The sequence below is a fragment of the Lutra lutra genome, chromosome 1, assembly GCF_902655055.1.
Source record: "Lutra lutra chromosome 1, mLutLut1.2, whole genome shotgun sequence".
Taxonomy (NCBI): domain Eukaryota; kingdom Metazoa; phylum Chordata; class Mammalia; order Carnivora; family Mustelidae; genus Lutra; species Lutra lutra.
In genome coordinates this window covers 134,162,773-134,183,792 of record NC_062278.1, presented here as the reverse complement: position 1 = coordinate 134,183,792, position 21,020 = coordinate 134,162,773, and the positions used below count along the sequence as shown (strand labels likewise).

The following is a 21,020-nucleotide window of genomic DNA, read 5'->3' as shown; positions in this document are numbered from 1 at the left end:
AGGGGGAGGGGGAGGGAAAGGGAGAAGCAGGAGCAGGTTCTCCACTGAATGGGGAGCCAGATGCTGGCTCAGTCCCATTCCCTGGGATCATGACCTGAGCGGAAGGCAGATACTTAACCCATGAGGCCCACAGATTCCCTAGGGCATTCGCTTTAAATGAAATTTCTATGTTATGTTTAATTTTACTAGATGATTGCTAAATTGCTCTCCAAAGTGAGCATATTAAATTATATTCCCACCAGCCATGTACATGAGCTCTAATTTTCCTATAACCTGTCAACACTTAATATTGTCGGTCTCTTTAATTTTTTTCTAGTTTCCTAGGGAAATGACATTTTATTGTTTTAATATGCATTTCCCTGTCTTGGGTAAGGTTAAGGATCTTTTCATTTGTTTGTGTACCATTCAGATTACCTCTGCTGTGAACTGCCTGCTCATAGCCCTTGTCCATTTTTCTGTTGGGTTTAGTGGTCTAGTTGTTTATTATCATAGTTTAACCTTAGTAAATATCTATGCTTTTCTTGAATAATAGCCTCCTTCTCCCTTCCATATTGTGGTCAAATATTTTAGTTACATTTTATTTTAAAAACACCCCAAATTTATTTTTTCCACAGTCAATATTATAATGGGGATGGGGGAAGGTATATAAGGGGAAATTATTTTTGAAGAGGATGCTAGCCAAAAGTCTAAGGAGTATCTGATGTTTAAGCAAACATCTAAGCAAAGCACAGAAGCAGAAAATGTGAATGTTCTACTTTGAGGTAGGGCAAGCTTGTCCTGTTCAAGGAATAGCCAGATGAGTAAAGGTGGAGTGGGGTTGAGGAGGGGAAGATGAGGCGGTGAGGTCAGTGGATTTGTAGAACCAGAGCATGTAGGGCCCGGATGGACAAGGTAAGGAATGTTGAGTAGATATGTGATAATACCTCCTTTTTTGACTTAGAGCACTCTGGAAGGATTGGTAGTTGGGAGAGAGTAGAAGCAGGAAGTCCAATTAGGAAGATTTTGCTAAAATCCAGGTGAGACGATGCTGTCTTAGTTTAGGGTGGAAGTCAAAGTGCTGAGTCATGGCAGGATCTGAGATCTAGGTCTTAAAATAGATATATTTATTTGCTTAGGGGTATGAAACTGAGGAACTCATGATAACTCCTACATTTCTAGTCTGGGCAGCTTTTTTACTGAGATGGCAGAGTCAACAATTAACTGTTAAATCATGCATGTTACTTATTTAGTGTGTTTGTTACAGCTCAACACTTAGATTGAGGTCTGCGTCCCTCAGTGTAGGCAAACAGTTGGGGACACTATATTCACATTTGGTTGTATTCCACTTCTATTAATTAAGTTCTATTACACTTCTATTAATTAAGAGCTGTGTGACTTTTGGCCAGCTACTTAGTCCTCTGACTCAATCTCCTCTATAAAATGTATTTATTGATACTCCCTGGGTTGTCCGGAGGAATCAGTGTAGCCCTTAGAACAGTGCGTGGAGCATAGTAAGTACTCCGTAGGTATTTGCTTTTCTTATCTTTCTGGGTGTCCTTCCCCCATTACAGTCCATCAGACCAGGGATGTTATGAGTTACTCTTTACTTTGTTTGCTTAATGCAAGTCAGAATATTTTCCAAAGGTATCTACTGTTTTTCAAAGCTGATAGAGAAAATCCATGCCAAGTTTAGAATGCTACTCTGTCTGAATCTCTTCAGTTGCTTTGGGCTTTTTTAAGCCTGAAACTTAAAGAGGTCAACAATTAGTAGATACTTGTCAAATATCTGCATTGGGCTTAACAGCCAGGATATTGAAGGGGATCATTTAGACCTAATTTCTACTTCCGGCCATCCTAAGCTGTGTACGCTTTTAATTTGGCTGCAGTGAAGAAATATTTTATCAATGACCCAACATATCTCATTACCTCCCTCGTCCTTCTGGGTATTGCTGGACATATCTCAGACTAGCTGATGTCATTGCTGGCTTTTGTGAATTGTGTCAGTATGGCTGCCCTTTTGTAGCTTCAGCCAGACAGGGAAAAACAGCAATTTGGAGGTGCAAAACCTCTATTCAGACTTAACAGGATCTGTTGTAAAGAGCAGTTCACAGCAATGAATATTCAACTCGAAGAAACAATTTCCAGTTTAAAAAAAAAAAAAACTTATAAACATAGATTATCTGATGCATTCTAACACATAAGATAAAATTCCTTCATTCTCAGAGAACTGGATAGCGTTCAGGGCTTTGCGTCAAGAAAAGCAATATAATGTAGTGGGAAAAGTCCCGGCCTAAGAACCTCAAGACTGGTGTGGCTTGGAGAGAGGCTCAACCCTGCTAAGCTTCAGATGTTTCTGTTGTGAAATAGGAATAATGATAATAATAATAATAATAATTCCTACCTACCTCACAGGATTTGGGGAGACTGTGGTCATGGAGAGACACAGACACCTGTACATTGTTGTACCTATACCTGGACTTGAGGACAGGGAGTGAATAGAGTTCCTTTCCAGGTGTTTTCTAGATTGCTCTCCTCACAAGCCGTCCCATTATAAAGATGGCAATAACAAGAATAAAAATGACTGCTATTATTAGTTTAATATCTACAGCAAGGCAAGAGCTCCGCCAACCCCTGTAGGCATATCATCAGTCCGTATAACCCCCACAGCAGTACCTTGAAGTGGATGTGGGCGCTAACACTTTTTATAGATGAGAGTTAGACATAAAGGGATTACATTACTTGCATGGTCTCTCATTTGGTGAGCCCCACAAGCAGGATTTTAATTAGGTAGTCTAATGCCAGACCCTGTGAGTTTGACTACGAGACAACACAGCCTACAAATGGATCATCATTTAAGTCCGGTGTGACCTCACAGTCATTATTGGTGGAGTGATTCCCCTTGTGCCTCACGAATTTCCTATGCCCTGATCACAAATGCTTTCCTGCCCCTATTTTGTGCTATCCTACCATTGCAAGTGTTGGAAGCTTTCTTAGTTTGAGTGACTTTAAATTCTATAGCAAATAAACCCAATGATCCATACTGGAAAACACCATAGTAATTTACATTTTCTGTGATTTAACGGAAGTTGGCATATCAACACATTCATGGGGCAGCCCTTTTCTACACAGTCATGGGGTCCTCAGGTTGAGAGCAGCTCTGCCATTGTCAACATTTGTTCTTTGAGGCTGTCTCCATTCCAGCCAACTGGAAGGGAGAGAGAGAGAGGAGAGCACCCTGAGGGAGGTATAAGGCCTGGCTGGGAACTGGGTGACGTCATTTCCTCTTGTGTTCTCCTGGCCTGAATGCCATCATTTAGCCCTTGCAAGTGGTCTGGGACAGGTCATCCCCAGTTTTCAGACATGGCAAAGTACAACTCTGCAATGCAGAAGGGGCAGCACAAATTTTGCTGAACAGCTAGAGATGTCACTATTAGAATCATGATTATGTTAGGTGACTTATCACGGGTGAAATTTTATTTGAGTTCCTTTAATTGGGTCCTACAGGATGCTGGGAGAGTTCTGAACTCGTGAAAAGTCTTTTGGTCAAAATATTTTTTGCTTCACTGTTCCCCATTCCAGTAATACAGAACTTGCCACAGAAGACAATCACAGGGGGATGGATTTCTCCCTGTTACTGTTCCAAATCTGCTCTCAATGTGTCATTAGGTTCTTGGCTTAATTACCTGATCTTTTTTTCTTCCCTTTAACTGTATTTAATTAATTTTTAATTTTTCTATACATCTACTGGATCTCAGGTACGCAAAATTGGATTAATCCTAACCCTTAGTTCATTGGACACCATCATCCATAGGTCCTTGTAAGACTTTCTATTTATTTGTTTATTTACTAATAATAAGCCTGTGAAACTCAGCCCATATGAAAACTGGAATATTAACAATAACCTATCTATAATGTTTCCTCCCAGTCCCATCCCCCTGCCTCCTGTATCTATGCGACCTCTATCCTGCATCTCATGTTTATTATTCCTTTGCTTTTTTTTTTTTTATCAACTTTTTTTTTTTTTAGAGCAGTTTTAGGTTCACAGCAAAATTGCACAGAAGGTACAAAGATTTCCCATATACCCCCAGGCCCCACATATGCATCTCCTCTACCATTATCAACATCCCCCATGTGACTGGTACATTTGTTACAATTGATGAATCTACACTGATAAATCATCACTAACCAAAGTCTACATTATGGTTCATTCTTGGTGTTATACATTCTATGGGGTTCTGACAAGTTTATAATGACATGTGTCCACCATTATAGTATCATACAGAATAGAAATCTTCTGTGCCATGTCTATTCACTTCTCCTTCTCCCCTAACTCCTGGAAATCAATCATCTTTTTCTGTCTCCATAGCTTGGCCTTTTCCAGGATATTATATAGTTGGAATCATACCGTATTTAACCTTTAAGAGATTGGCTTCTTTTACTCAGTAAGGTGTATCTAACCTTCATCTATGTATTTCATGACTTAACAGCACATTTCTTTTTAGCTCTGAATAATTCCATTGTCTGGCTGTCCCAGTTTACTTATCTGTCCACCTGCTAAAGGACATCTTGGCTGCTTCCAGGTTTTGGGAATTTGGAATAAAGCCTACATTAATATCCATGTGTACCTTTTTGTGTGGACAGAAGTCTTTAACTCCTTTGGGTAAATACCCTAGAGCACAAGCGGTAGGTCTTTAGGTAAGTGTATGTTTAGTTTTGTCAGAAGCCACCGAACTGTCTTCTAAAGTAGCTATGCCATTTTGCGTTCCCACGAGCAGTTTGTGAGAGTTCCGGCTGTTCTTCGTCTTGCCAGCATTTGGTAGTGTCAGTGTTTTGGATATTGGCCATTCTCATAGGTGTGCAGTGGTATCTAGTTGTTTTCATTTCCAATTCCTTGATGACATGTGATGTGGGCAGTTTTTCATATTCTTATTTATTACCTATGAATGTTCTTTGAGGTGTCTGTTAAGGCTCTTTGGTCCATTTTTTTTTCTTAAGATTTTATTTATTTATTTGACAGACAGAGATCACAAGTAGGCAGAGAGGCAGGCAGAGAGAGAGAGGAGGAAGCAGGTTCCCTGCTGAGCAGAGAACCCGATGTGGGGCTCTATCCCAGGACACTGGGACCATGACCTGAGCCGAAGGCAGAGGCTTTAACCCACTGAGCCACCCAGGCGCCCCTGGTCCATTTTTAATTGGGTTGTTTGTTTTATTATTTTAAGAGTCCTTTGTATATTTTGGGCCACAGTCATCTATCAGATGTGTCTTTTGCAAATATTTTCTACTAGTCTGTGTGACCTGTCTTCTCATTCTCTTGCCGTTGTCTTAGTTACATTTTGTGAAGGATGTAAGGTCTGTGTCCAGGGTTGGGGTGTGTGTGTGTGTGTGTCTGTCTGTCTAGGGGTGTGTGTGTGTGTGGGTGTGTGTGTGAATATCCAGTTGTTCCAATGCGATTTGTTAAAGAGCTTATCTTGTCTCCATTGTATTGCTTTTGTGCCATTGTTAAAAATCAATTGACTATATTATATGGATCTATTTCTGGGCTCCCTCTCCTGTTTCAATGATCTATTTGTCTATTCTTTTGTTAATGCCACGTTATTCAGTTAGATGGAGTCCCACTTGTTTTTGCTTTTTGTTGCTTTGCTTTTGGTGTCAAGTCTTTAATCCATCTGTAGTTAATCTTTGTGTATGGTGTGAGGTATGTCGCTGTACAATTTTTCCAACCCCGTTCATTGAAGAGACTGTCCTTTCTTCATTGTATGTTCTTGACTCTGTTGTAAGTTAATTGACTGTATATGCATCCTCCCCCCAACCCCGCACTGGGCTGTCTATTCCATTGATCTGTGTCTTTTTTTTTTTTAAGATTTTATTTATTTATTTGACAGAGAGAGAGATCACAAGTAGGCAGAGAGGCAGGCAGAGAGAGAGGGAGAGGAGGAAGCAGGCTCCCTGCAGAGCAGAGAGCCCGACACGGGGCTCGATCCCAGGACCCTGAGATCATGACCTGAGCCGAAGGCAGAGGCTTTAACCCACTGAACCACCCAGGCACCCCAATCTGTGTCTTTTTTTTAATGCCAATACCAGACTGTTTTAATTACTATAGCTTTGTAATAGAGTTTGAAATCAGAAAGTGTGAGGTCTCCAGCTTGGTTCTTCTTAATATTGCTTTGCCTACTTGGGGCCTTTTGTGGTTCTATGCAAATTTTAAAATTGTTCTATTTCTGTGAAAATGCCATTGAAATTTTGATAGGGATTGCATCAACCTCACATACTTTCTTTGTCTTATTATATTAGATAGGACTTCCCAGTGTGATGTTGAAAGACAGTGGTAAAAGGAGACAACCTTGCCTTGTTCCTGAACTTATTGGAAAAGCTTTGAGTCTCTCACCATTAAGTATGATGTTAGCTATATGTTTTTTGTAGTATTATTTATCAAGTTGAGGAAATTTCCCTCTATTCCTAATATACTAAGTGTTTTTAACATGAATGGGTGTTAAATTTTATTAAATGATTTCTCTGTATCTGTTGACATGATCATGTCATTTTTCTTCTTTAAACTGTTGATGTGACGGATTACATTCATTGATTTTCACATGTTGAGCCAGACTTGCAAACTGTAATGAAAGACATTTGGCCATGGTGTATATAATTCTTTTCATACATTGTTGGATTGGATTTGCTAATATTTTGTTACAGATTTTCACATCTGTGTTCATGAGAGATATTGGTCTGTTGTTTTCTTATAATGTGTTTATTAGGTTTTGGTATTAGGGCAATGCTAGCTTCATAAAACAGGTTAGGAATTACTCTCCTTCTATCTTCTTGAAGAGATTATAGAGAGTTGACCTCATTACTATCTTGTTATTTTGGTCACATCATCCTTCAGTAAAGTTTTATAAATTTTGCTATCAATCTTTTATGTGTTTTAATGTTTTTCTTGATATTTGATATGTTGATGCAATTTTTAAAAATATTTATCATTTGAGAAAGAAAGAGTGGGAGGGGCAGAGGGGAGAATCTTCAAGTAGATTCCCTCCTGAGTGGGAAGCCCAATGCAGAGCTCAGTCCCACAACCCAGGAGATCATGACCTGAGCTGAAACCAAGAATTGGTTGCTTAACTGACTCCTCCACCCAAGCGCCCCTTTGTTGATGCTATTTTAACTTGACTCTTATGAAAAGACTTAAATTTTCTAGTTATTGTGAATATATAGAAATGCAATTGATTTTTATATCTTGATGTTATATGAAGAGACCTAAAATATTTGTTATTTTTAATAATTTAGCTATGGATTTAAACAGTCACGTCACTTGTAAACAATGACAATTTTATGTGTCCTTGTTCTTTTTTTTTTTTTTTCAATTCTTGTGTATTTAATTTTGCTAGAACTTAGAAGTAAAAGAGGACCACCTTTCCTGGTTCCTCATTTAAAGAGGGTACTTTTCACCAACAGTCATGAGGGTTCCTTTTTCTCCACATCACCACCAACACTTACTATTTGTCTTTTTTATTTTAGCCATTCTGACTAGTGTGAGGTGATAGCTCATTTTGGTTTTGATTTGTGTTTTCCTGATGTTAAGTGACGAGCATCTTTTCCTGTGTCTGTTGGCCATCTGTATGAAAGTGCCTATTTGGGTCCTCTGCCTATTTTTTAATCTGATCATTTGGAGTCTTTTAGTGTTGAGTTGTATAAGTTCTTTTTATACTTGAGTATTAACCTCTTATGAGATACATCATTTGCAAATATCTTCTCCCACTCAGTAGGCGGTCTTGTCATTTTGTTGGTTTCCTGTTCTGTGCAAAATCTTTTTATTTTGGTGTGGCTCCAATAGTTTAATTTTGCCTTTGTTTCTCTTGCCTGAGGAGCTCTATCTACAAAAATGTTTCTGCAGCTACCTCAAAAATTTACTGCCTATGTTTTCTTCTAGGAGTTTTATGGTGCACTTTTGGTGGGAATGCAAATTGGGGCAACCGCAGTGGAAGACAGTATGGAGATTCCCCCAAAAATTAAAAATAGAATTACCATAGGATCCAGCAATTCCACTGCTGGGTATTTACCCAAATTAAAATGAAAACACTGTGGGGTGCTTGGGTGGCTCAGTGGTTAAGCGTCTGACTCTTGATTTCAGCTCAGGTCCTAATCTCACGGGTTATGAGACCGAGCTTCACATCAGGCTCTGTGTTCAGCAGGAGTCTGCTTGGATATTATCTCCCTCTGCCCTTTCCATGTGCTCTTTCTCTCTTTCTCTTTCTCTCTCAAATAAATAAATCTTTTTAAAAAATGAGAACACTAATTTGAAAAAACATATGCCCCCCTGTGTTTATTGCAGCATTATTTATAGTAGCCAAGATATGGGGGCACCACAAATCTCCATCCATAGATAGATAAAGAAGATGTGGTATGTATATTTACAATGGAATATTAAGCATAAAAAATATGAGATCTTGCCATTTGCAACAACATGGATGGACTTAGAGGGTATTCATGCTAAATGAAGTAAGTCAGAAAAACAACATGTTCCATATGATTTCACTCATGTGTGGAATTTAACAAACCAACCAAATAAAAGATAAAAAACAGACTCTTAAAAACAGAGGAAAAGCTGGTGACTGCCAGAGGGGAGATGGGAGAAGAATGGGTGAAATAGAGAAAGGGGATTAAGAGTATAGGTACTGATAAGCACTGAGTAATGTATAGAATTGTAGAATCATTATATCGTAAACCTGAACCTAAAATAACACTGTAAATTATACTTCAATTTTACTTTAAACAAAGAATACTTCTATAATTTCTCTGTTAAGATAATAAATACTGTAGATTTTTAAAATGCATCCTTTGTCAAATTGTTTGCTTCTATTCCTGGTTCGTTAGAGAGGTTTTTCTTAAAATCATGAATTGGAGTAGTTTTTCTTTTGTATTTACTTTTTATTTCTATTAGTCTATCAATATAAGCTGTAGTCTTGTGTTTTTAAATACGTATTTAGATTTACATAGTTAGATTGTATCTTTTAAATGCAATCCTTGTATTCCTGAGCTAAATCCAACTTGGTAATGGCATATTCTCTTTTTTTTTTTTATACTGAGGGGTGGATTTGCTAATGTTTCATTTAAGATTTTTATATTTATTTACTTTTTCAAGTTTTTATTTAAATTCCAGTAGTTAATGCACAGTGTAACATTAGTTTCAGGTGTAGAATCTAGTGGTTGATCACTTCCATACAACAACCAGTGCTCATCACAAGTGCCCTCCTTAATCCCCATCATCCATTTAGGCCATCCCCCCAGCCCCTCACCGCCAGTAACCCTCAGTTTGTTCTCTCTATTTAAGAGTCTGTTTTCTGCAGCGTGGAGGTTCCTCAGAAAGTTGAAAATAGAGCTACCCTACAACCCAGCAATCACACTACTGGGTATTTACCCTAAAGATACAAATGTAGTGATCCGAAGAGGCACGTGCATCCGAATGTTTATAGCAGCAATGTCCACAATAGCCAAACTATGGAAAGAACCTAGATGTCCATCAACAGATGAATGGATAAAGAAGATGTGGTGTGTATACACACACACACACACACACACATACACACACACACAATGGAATACTATGCAGCCATCAAAAGAGAGGAAATCTTGCCTTTGCGATGACGTGGATGGAACTAGAGGGTATTATGCTTAGCGAAATAAGTCAATCAGAGAAAGACAATTATATGATTTTCCTGATATGAGGAAGTTGAGAGGCAACATGGGGGGTTTGGCGGGTAGGAAAGGAGTAAATGAAAAAAGATGAGATCGGGAGGAAGACAAACCATAAAAGACTCTTAATCTCACAAAACAAACTGAGGGTTGCTGGGGGGAGATGGGGAGGGAGAGGGTGGTTGGGTTATGGACATTGGGGAAGGTATGTGCTATGGTGAGTGTTGTGACGTGTGTAAACCTGGCAATTCACAGACCTGTACCCCTGGGGCTAATAATACATTATATGTTAATAAAAAATAAAATTTAAAAAAAAAGTCTATTTTCTGGTTTGCCTCTTTTTCTCCCTGTATGTTCATCTATTTGTTTCTTAAATCCCATATATGAGTGAAATCATATGGTATATGCATTCCTCTGACTGATTATTTCACTTAGCATAATACTCTCTAGCTCTCTCCATGTCAGTACAAATGGCAAGATTTCATTCTTTTTGATGGCTGAGTAATATTCCATTGTGTATATATACCACATCTTCTTTATCCACTTATCCATTGATGGACATCTGGGCTCTTTCCATAATTTGACTATTGTTGATATTTATATTCATTAGTAAAATGGGTGTTTAATATGCTTTTCTCATACTGTCCTTGGCTAGTTTATATATCAAGATTTTGTAGGTCCCCCAAAAGGGAAACAGGAAATGGCTAATATTTCTTGTTTTTTTGGTCTCTGAAAGAATTTGTAGAAGATTCAAATGGTGTGTTTCTTGAAAGTTTGGAACTTGCCAATAAAATCATGTAGGCTTCGAGTTTTCTGTGAATATTTTTAACTACTGCTTCAACTTTTTAAGTCTCTGCCTTATCTATAGTTATGTCTCCTTTTTTATTCATGCAATTATCTGTGTCTCTTCTCTCTTTTTTTATTAGTCTGTTGTGAGGTGGGTGTTTCAATCTTGATTTTCTTTTACCTTTGTCTTTTAGTTTGCTGATTTCTGCTCAAATTTTTAGTATTTTAGTATTCTAGGTTTATTTTGGATTTATTCTGTATTTTCCTAATTTTTAAGCAGAGCATATAGTTCCCAGACAAATAAAATAAGGTTTGCCTTATTGAAATTTTCATCCCCTTAAGTGGATGTCCTTGGGTCTGGAAGGATTCCAGCAGATTTTCTGACCCAGAAGGGGTCAGTAACTGAGACCGGCTCCTTCTCTTGCTGTTGTAGTCCCTGTAACACAAGACCTGTTATTGTCTGAGGGGCACTTTCCTCCCTAAGACTGTTTCAGAACATGTGCTTGATATTTCACTGTGCCCTTGGCTTAACTGGTCACTTTTTTTTCTTCTAGTACTATTTATTAGATCAAAGAACTGTCAGTGTGTGACAGTTGGAATTTAGAGGATGTAATCTCTTGTGCTTCAGATTAGGAATCCACAGAAGTGAGGGGGGTGGGGGTGTCCAGTGACACCATCGCTGAGGAACAGAGTGAAACCCAGGTCATGAGACTTTCTAGCCTGTGCTCTTTCCACTGAACCAAGCATTCCTCCACACACGAGTGTTCATTTTACAAAATGGCAGAGCCTAATGACCTTGTTCAATATGATCAGTCTACGCATCTTCTCTTTGTGATTCTAGAAACTGCAGTTGGGAAAAACAAGACGTCAGTAAAACCATGCAGCTTGCTTGCCCCAAGACAGCTTGTGTGTTTTGTAGTGCTTACCATCATCGATTCACTGTTTATTTGTTCCTGTATGTCCCAAGGATTTGTGCTGTAACATTTCAGCATGGACATTGTCTCTCTTTGGATAGTTTTCTTTCTACCTTTTGACTTCTGAGAATGAGTACAGCTCAAGAATGGGAAATAGTGAAAGAGATGGGGGCATGGGGATAAATAAGCAAATGACAACTTATCCTCAACTTTGCAGCATAGACCCAGTATTTTTTTTTACGTGCAACAGTTGACAATATTCTTGTTTCTGAAGAAAAATAAAATCCATATGCTTGGAAATGATGTATCTTTCATGCTCATTTTAAAGGAAAACTTGGCATTTATCTTAATTTTGCTGAAGTCTTTTTAGTATCCCTTCTGAGCTGTTAATATATTTTTTTGAAGACATGTCCTAGATTATGAATTGGCTTGCATGGGGCAGAGGTCTCCCTGAAACCCCTTGTTCTTCATAGCCTCAAGAGAGGTGTTGCACAAGTTCTAAACATTCTGGGTTTGAAGCCAAGGGTTTGGTGGCTATGTTGCTTTTGCAGCTGTGGTTTAAATTAGAAACATTCTACCTTCTCAACAGAAAGTTTACAGTGATCCAGATTTTTTTAAAGCTTTTTATAGCATGTAATTTCCAGAAGAAGTAGATTGGCTTCAGCTTATTTGATTCAGAATAAATGAATTACAACAAAATTTAGATTAAAGAGAACTGTACCTTTGAGAGTATTTCTATAACAATCAATCTCATCATTAAGATGGAGTGTACAATGAATTTAAATTTATGTTGTTACTTTAAGTAAATATCTCCTTTATTCTCCCCTCATGTCTTCGGGTATTTTTTAAATTGTTTTAAAATATATAGATATTTTAAGATGTATGTAAATCCTGGCCATGATTGGGAGCAGAACAGCAAAGAGATTATAGGCAGTTCATCCATGTTTTGGTGTGGTCAAAATGATCCCAAGCCTACTAAGCATGAGCTTGGAGGCTTAGCCCACTACTAATCTTACTGTATACACAAAACATGGCACATATGCATTTTAAGAGAACTTTTTTCATGTGGGATTCTACACTGTATAGCCTTATACCACACCAGATGTGGGATTCCATTTAAAGGGTGCAAGAAAATTATTTCACAAGATGCCATTCCAAAGAACTCAAATTTTATTGTATCACTGGTATTGATCATCTGCATGGGGAAATTTCCAGATGCTTCATGCTGCATTGGGATTATTGTGGCCTTTCCTAATCCTCACTTTTCTATCCAGGTTTTAGCTTTTGGAAAGAAAGCTGGAGACACTTTTTGTGTTCACAATGTTGAGATTGGGATGCAGGGTAACAGAGTTTGCAAGGACAGATCTTATGTGGGCTGTACACCCAACTGTGGCCCATTTTATCAATGTGATTGAGTTGGTCACTTACTTCTCCCTTATAAATCTATTTCCTTATCTGTAAAATAAGAATAATATCACCTGGTACTAGGTTTGTTATCAATATCGAACAAGAGAACAAATGTAAAGCAGTTAACGCAGGGCATGACACAGAGTAAAGGCTCAACAAATGTTGGAATTTGTTGTTATACACATTGGTAGAAAATGTGTAGATATTACAACTTGGTTTTCATTTTGGGCAATCCATGTTAGGACTAACATTCCTCTAAAATAAAAGGGTTGAACTAAAAACAACCTCTTATGAGCCCCTTCCAGTTCACTGATTACCTCGGAATAGGATTGATAAATTGACTTACAGCCTGAAAAGTTTATATCATCTAGGCTTATGAAGGAATACATCAGAGTTCCAAATTCCAGAATGTCAGAGGGATGATGGAGTAGGTGAAGCAATGGGGATGGAATTTTGAATGGCACAGGTCCCTTTTCTGAAGGGATGAAGTACTAAGCCCTAGAAGTCTGCCTGACTAGCCTCACTGCTAGTCCTAAGCACTAGGAGTGAGACAGCCCTATATAACTTTGCAAATTCATGTTTGGGTAAGAATTCAGCAAGAAACAGATACTAGTTCATTAATATGGATAAACTGATTTTTCACTAAGTGGATGAGTGAATGAATGAACCCATCCTGCTTCATGAAAATATTTATTTTCAGTATCTTTAATATTTTATTTAATTCTATGAAATGAATAATTCTAGGGGGCCAAAAATGCTTTAGGTCAAAGTGGAATTGGAAAACCCTTGCCTCACACAGTTCTAGGTACTTGGAAGCAAGATGGCGCAAAATGAGTCATTTGGGAGGATCAAGATATTGAGATGGAAAATGGAGGGCACTACTTTTATGTCTTCCCTCAAATTTAGGGATAAAGAGAAATGGTTAGCTTTTTAATTGTTTAGGAAAAGGAGAAAAACAAGGAGTTTTGACCACATCTAAAAATACGTACTGCTCAAATATGAAACACACTTACATGTTCATTACAAGTCAAGTCTTAGACTGTGTCCCAGCCATGAACTCTGAATTGTCTTGGCAGTAAGTGGACCCAGGGTAACACTAGGGTACAAGGAAAATGACTAATAGAGACACGAAATGTTGTTGGAACTAGAATGTATTTGGCTATTGCCATTGACAATCCAAAATTTCATGTTTCTACAGTATCTTAGACCGGGAAAAACTTATATGATTGTGTAAATGTTTGTGGATCTTTTTCCCCAAGGTACTTCATGAATCAGAAACTCAGAGATTCTATGCCTTCTATTGCATCCAGTTTGCTATAAAATTTTGTGTGCTCTTAAGTGTGGGACTTTATTCCAAAATAATATCCACAACAATTTTAGGTGTTTATGTTTTTGCCTTTCAGATTTCAAGCTGGAGATTTTTTTAGGTCATAATATGAAAATGCTGCTGATTTTGTTCCTTATAATAACTTGTTCCCATGTCTCTATGAGCAAAGACCCTGGTAAGTTTAAAAAAAAAAAAAGAGAGAAGAATTATTTTCCTCAAGTTTTGTAAAGATGTGGATGGTAGCTCAATTTCTTTTTGATGTCAACCTCTTTTTCTTTATAGATCATTTGTTTCTGGACCTTATTCCAGATATGATATGAGAGCTGTTATTTGTCCTTAATTTCAACCCTTTTAGGTCTGTTGGGAGTTTGCATCTCTTAATATTAGATTCAGGCCTAGGAAATTTGGCATGTCTCTTCCTAGTTCATTTGTGCCAAAACATTGTCTTAGTTAAGTATCCAGATTCTGCTTCAGTTTAAACTGTTTGCTTATTGTAAAGAAAGAGCTCTTGCTCTTTAGAGAAAGCTCCATTGCTGTCTACTATCTGTCAGTAATCTTTGCCTGGTGGACAAGAAGTCAAAATACTGGTGTACCCTTTGCTGCCCCTCCCACCTCTATGTGGTGAGTTCTCATACTGGCCACTTCATGTCCAAGGCCAGCTATATTGGCTTTCATGGCTTTCTCAAGGACTCTGACCTTGGAAGGAGGTCAAGACCTTCTGAAGAGAGAAACTAGACATTGTTCTGTAAACCTCTTCCTTTGCTATCTCACTATGCTTGATATTAAGCTTTTTAAAGAGAAGCAGTGCTTTTTGCTCACTGTCCAATGGTTCAGACATGATGTCGGCCCGTATCAGAACCTGAATCTATCTCATGTGCTAGTTGTCCACATTTCTTTTCTCCACGTGAGGTGTGGGGTTTATTCATGAATAGAAAGGTCACTTTTGGTCACAAGTCAAGCCATCCTGGACAGGGCTCCCCTGACAATCCTCATAGGGGTTCCAGCCTTCTCTTGGAAGACAATGTTAATTCACCCTCACTTATTTCTTCCCCTCAAGTCACTGCTGGCTATATGGTCATCCAAGGAGTCTCAAACTAGTTGAAATTAGATTCTTCAGAAGCTAGGAAAGAATATTATCCTCTGTGCTTTGGTCAGACTGCTGTCAAGGGAACAAAATCACACGTGGGGTTCGGGTGGGGGGTTGCTGATGCTGGTTTCCTAGCAATTGTAGACAGGAAGAGGATGAAGTTATTTTAATTTGATTAGAATTTATCTGGTAACCACTTGAGCTCACCAGAATCTGAGTGAGGAAGGACTGTAGATATTTCCTAGTTGAATCCACTCATCTTAAAGGTGAGGAACCAGAGGCCCAAGTATGTTGAATAGTTTGACAGAGCAGGCGGAGTTAGCTGATAACAAAGTCAGGACTCCTGTTCTTTGTTCCATTTCACCATATTTTCTTAAATCCGCACCATCAAATAGACCTTTCCTTCCCTTCCCCAGACAGGAAATGGATCTTCTACCAAAGTGGTGAGAACTCTGAATTCAAACCAGCAGATCAGTAGTAAACAACATTTTGTGCTTAAAGCCAGTGATTCCCTATCGCATAAAAATCTAATTCTATATAGCTAACATTGAACCTGACATTGAATGAAGCCTTAAAATTTCAATGAAGTATTATATCCCTATATAAAAATTATGTTTTTAATAGGAACTAAAACCATAATCCCTTTCCTAGCTTAAGGCCTTCTAGTTTCTATCAAGTTTTACTTACATAAGAAGAAATCCACCAACAATAATGCCCATTCCTATGGTTCATCCAAAAGATATTATAAAGAACTTTAAATTTGCCACATTTTTGTAATTGTTAGGTATTTTTTAAACTTCATCAATTTAACGCTTGGGAATACAAAACTACTATGTGTATAAGTTAATCAGATCACTGTTGCCTTGCTAAAAGAGGAATTACAATGAAAGAGTATCATTCAGATTTCTCCATTCTAACAAATTCAAAGCAATGCAATTCTCATTTAAAATTTTTATTCTCTTGATATAAATGGAGATCAAATTCTGAAAGCAAAAAAGGTGGAGGACTGAATCAGTCACTAAATGTATAAAAACCCAGGATTTTTTACTTCTCTAAATTTATCTAATTAATTCCGTACAAAATTGATGCTTAATTTGTGATGAGTTTAAATAAAAGGGTCTATGGAAGGAATCAGTCCAAGAAATAGATTTCTTTTCTTGGGAAAATGTGTAATTTCCGGTTATTATTTCCAGTTTATTGGAAAAATATTAAAAATACAAATAAAGGAAAGTAGGTTTTTCTACAAATGGTTGACATTAAACAGGGTGGTAATTTCTAAAATTTTTGCTTTGTTTCTATGTTTCTGGGTTCGTAGGCCCTGAGTATGCAGACGTGGTGTTTCTGGTGGACAGCTCGGATCACCTGGGAACTAAATCCTTCCCCTTCGTGAAAGCGTTCATCAACAAGATGATCAGCAGTCTGCCCATAGAGGCCCACAAGTACCACGTGGCCCTGGCCCAGTACAGTGACCAGTTCCACAACGAGTTCCAGCTGAGCACCTTCAGGAGCAGGAACCCCATGCTGAACCATCTCAAGAAGAACTTCGGCTTCATGGGCGGCTCCCTGCGCATCGGCCACGCGCTCCGGGAGGCGCGCAGGACCTACTTCTCTGCGCAGGCTGGCGGGAGGGACAAGAAGCAGTTTCCCCCGATTCTGGTGGTGCTGGCTTCCGCGGAGTCCGAGGATGACGTGGAAGAGGCCTCCAAAGCCCTGCGGGAAGACGGGGTGAGAATCGTGTCCGTGGGGCTACAGGGTGCTTCCGCGGAGCAGCTGAAGGCCATGGCCACGGCTCAGTTTCATTTCAACCTCCGGTCGGTCAGGGACCTTGGCGCATTTTCCCAAAACATGACGCAGATCATCAAGGAAGCCACCCAGTACAGGGATGGAGCAGCGGATGACATTCTTGTGGAAGGTGGGTTTAGGTCACATGTATAGGAATGATTAAATGCTTTTGAAAAATCAATATGGAGAGAGGATTGTAAGGATGAACACCCCTTTCCTCCAAAGCCTGGGCTTCTGTTGCTATGTAGTCTTATACTGGTTCATTTGAAAGGTAAATGTGTTCTTAAATCCTTGCCTGCTGAAACCACATAATGCAATCTCAGAATGCTAGGGCTAGAAACAACTTCCGGTAAGCCAAACTCCTGCTTCTGCTGAGAGAAGCTTGCAGGGATCATTTGAGATGACATGGCCGGGCCCCACACCGGGGTGCAGTTGGAAATCGGGTAGATCAGGCCCCTGGATTCCCCAGGCCCTCGGTCCTACAACCACATACTGCCTCCCTTCTGCAGCTCTTCTCTGGCCGAGCTTCCCTGTGTTCTGTTCAACTCCAACCTGCTGTCCAGGTCTGTCCTCTTGTATTAACAAGGATGACGGGGTGTTTATGAACCTCATTCAAGTGAGGGGCAGGAGAGAGCCAGTAAAAAACAATTTGCTCAAACTATACAAGTATCAGTAAGTAACATAGGAAACTCATATTATTGCCAGGTAGATCTGTTTGAACGAGACAGTAGAATTGTCTATTGATAATGGAGAATGCTTTTCTTACTTATTCTAGGAAAACATGAATCCTCTTATTAAACTCTTCCCCAAATAAAATAATGCAAAGTGCAATTTCTAGTCCATTACAATACCTTAGGAATATCTGGACTCTACCTATTGATTTTAGTGATATTTTAATTATGATCACAGTAGCAGCTGTTCACTGAGCGAATTTTATGTATGGGGCCGCATGCTAAGCATGTTATCACATGTGCTCTCCATCACAATTTCCTGAGATAAATGCTGTTTTCACAGATAAGGAAATTAAAGCTGGGAGTTGAGCTTTGATCTAGGATTTGAATCTAGGACCTTGTGATCTCAGCTTCATGATCCTTTTGTGCACAGCATTCTTTCTTTAACTGTGTAACCAGGTTCTGGTAGATGTTCTCCGTGCCTTATAATGCTGAGCAGGGATGCCAGACCTCCAGCTAAATTTGTGCCTGTTCTTTCTTTGTCCATACAGTTTGCCAAGGCCTGTCTGTGGCTGACGTGGTGTTCCTGTTAGATGTGTCTGTCAATGGCAGCCAGGAGAACTTTGACTACCTCAAGGAATTCCTGGAAGAGAGTGTATCTGCTCTTGACATAAAGGATAACTGCATGAGGGTTGGCCTGGTGACCTACAGCAATGAGACGAAGGTGATAAATTCACTCAGCAGGGGCGTAAATAAGTCAGAGGTTCTCCAGAATATACAGAACCTCTCTCCCCAGGCTGGGAAGGCTCACACAGGAGCTGCCATCAGAAAGATCAGGAAGGAAGTGTTCAGCGCACGCAACGGCAGTCGGAAGAATCAGGGGGTGCCCCAGATCGCCGTGCTGGTGACCCACAGACCCTCAGAGGATAACGTGACTAAGGCGGCCGTTAATCTCCGGCGCGAGGGCGTGACCATCTTCACCATGGGCATCGAGGGGGCCAGCGACAGCCAGCTGGAAAAGATCGCCTCTCACCCTGCCGAGCAGCATGTGTCCAAACTGAAAACCTTCTCTGACCTGGCTGCTCACAACCAGACGTTTCTGAAGAAGCTGCGGAACCAGATCACGCACACCGTCTCTGTTTTCTCTGAACGCACGGAAACTCTCAAATCCGGTAAAGTCCTTAGCTGAGAGAAGGGTGATTCAGAGCCTTTCTTTTTTCTCCTGTCACTCAGGTATCCTAAATAGAGGAAGAGTTGGCAGGGGGTGCTGTGGATAGGGAGAATAAGTTCCCAACTCCTTACCTTCGCTTACTCATACAAAGTGTAACCTGGGGGAGAAGGGAAGCCGTTGAGGTCCTGGGATGGGGAGGAGGGATTTCCTTTTTTATGTGGTCTCGTGGGCAGCTTTACCAGGATTCTCTATGACTTCTAAACATCCCAGAATGCCATCCTTTTTTATTTGATTGCCTTTTACTTTTTACTTTTTCTCCTTTGCCTCTCATGATCCCCTGCTCTTTCCTATACTGTTTTCTTTTTGAACTTTTCTCTCCTTTTCTCCCACCATCCTCGAATTCCAACTTGGAAAAGAAACCGGAAGCATGATTTGGTTTGAGGACAGAGTGGTTTGCTGTGAGGGGCTATTCTGCAATCTGTAAGTTTGGAGAGACGGAGAGTGATGCATTTTAAATATTTCATATATACACGTGTGTACTATGTAATTGATGTGTGCCTTTATATGTAGACATCAACAAATGGTTCTAGCATGTTTACTATCAAAGTGTCCTTGTTGTATGCAAATAAGGCCACTGACAATACCTCTAGGTTTGTGAATTGGCTAGGAGTAGATGGGGGGTCTATAGTGTGTTCAAGTTTTCAAAAAAGAAAACTCGTTGGTCCACAATATCCCATTAAATACCTTCTGTTTCCCAGCATACCACTTGCCTGCTTGCTAAGCTGTTATTCGCTAATGGGGAAAGTGATTTGTAAAAATCATCTTGAAGTTTTCTTTCTGATCTTTTATTGTATCCAGATTTGCTCTAATTCATGGCAGAGAACTATTCAAATAGTCTTAAACTGTCAGAAGCAATTCATTTGGCCCCCGTAATGCTATGATTTCCCTACATTAGGCTAGCAGTATCTTTTATGCCTAGAAGCTGTTTTCCATTTTTCTGTCTGAAGACGCTTCCATTGTTCTGCTTCCCATCTATCCCCAGTCCCTCTTCACACTTGCCTCTGGGCCACAGCCAACTGTATGGTTCCATTTTAGGTTGTGTGGATACCGAAGAAGCAGACATTTACCTTCTCATCGATGGCTCTGGAAACACCCAGGCCACAGACTTCCACGAAATGAAGACCTTCCTGTCTGAGGTGGTAGGGATGTTCAACATCGCTCCCCAAAAGGTGCGGGTTGGGGCTGTCCAGTACGCTGACAGCTGGGACTTGGAATTTGAGATCAATAAATACACTAACAAGCATGACTTGGGAAAGGCCATCGAGAATATCCGGCAGATGGGTGGGAACACAAACACGGGTGCAGCCCTGAATTTCACACTAGGGCTCTTGCAAAAAGCGAAGAAGCAGCGAGGAAACCGAGTGCCCTGTCATCTTGTTGTCCTGACCAATGGCATGTCCAAGGATAGCATCTTGGAGCCTGCGAACAGACTGAGAGAAGAGCTCATTCGTGTTTATGCCATTGGGGTCAAGGAGGCCAACCAAACACAGCTGCGAGAAATTGCAGGCGAGGAAAAGAGGGTATACTATGTGCATGACTTCGATGCTTTGAAAGACATAAGAAACCAAGTTGTTCAAGAAATCTGTGCTGAAGAAGGTAGGGGACATGGTGGCTTTGCCTTTTGATTTCAGCTCCTAAATTACCTTCCTGCAGTATGACATCCCACGCTTAGAGAAACAGCATGAATTTCTAAGTCAAGGTTTATTGACTTGTGTAGCTACATTTGTTATCCAGAGAAAAACTAGGAGCCCATTATAGTGTTGTTCTAATTAATATCAGAAGCATACGAAAGATGTTTGGAGGTGTTCTCCCTAGTAAATATCAGTTAGCCTCTTCCCACAAATCCCTGCTGGGATAGACCTATAATTAGACACCACAAATGATTTCTGATTTTGAAGGAGTAGCTCAGGTTATTTAAATTGCTTTTTAATAAAACTTTTATGAAACCTTTTACAGCTGTATCAGTAGTCTTCAGCTGGGGGTGATTTTTTGCCCCTTGGGGGATACTTGCAATATCTAGAGAAATTTTTGGTTGTCATAACTGAATGACAGACATAGTTTGAATGTTATGATGATGACATAGTTATGAATGACTATGAATGACAATAGATGCTCCTGGCATTTAATAGGTAGAGGTTGGGATACTGCT

General features: G+C 39.6%; 1 protein-coding gene across 1 annotated transcript in view; it reads left to right on the top strand.

Annotated features, from left to right (window-relative positions):
- LOC125104609 (collagen alpha-6(VI) chain) overlaps window positions 1-21,020 on the top strand; it is a 151,597-nt gene that overhangs the window by 18,706 nt on the left and 111,871 nt on the right. Inside the window, exons 2-5 of the mRNA XM_047737212.1 lie at window positions 14,177-14,275; window positions 16,503-17,099; window positions 18,192-18,812; window positions 19,907-20,467. Of these exons, the coding sequence (XP_047593168.1) occupies window positions 14,177-14,275; window positions 16,503-17,099; window positions 18,192-18,812; window positions 19,907-20,467 (1,878 nt within the window). The remainder of the gene's footprint in view (window positions 1-14,176; window positions 14,276-16,502; window positions 17,100-18,191; window positions 18,813-19,906; window positions 20,468-21,020) is intronic.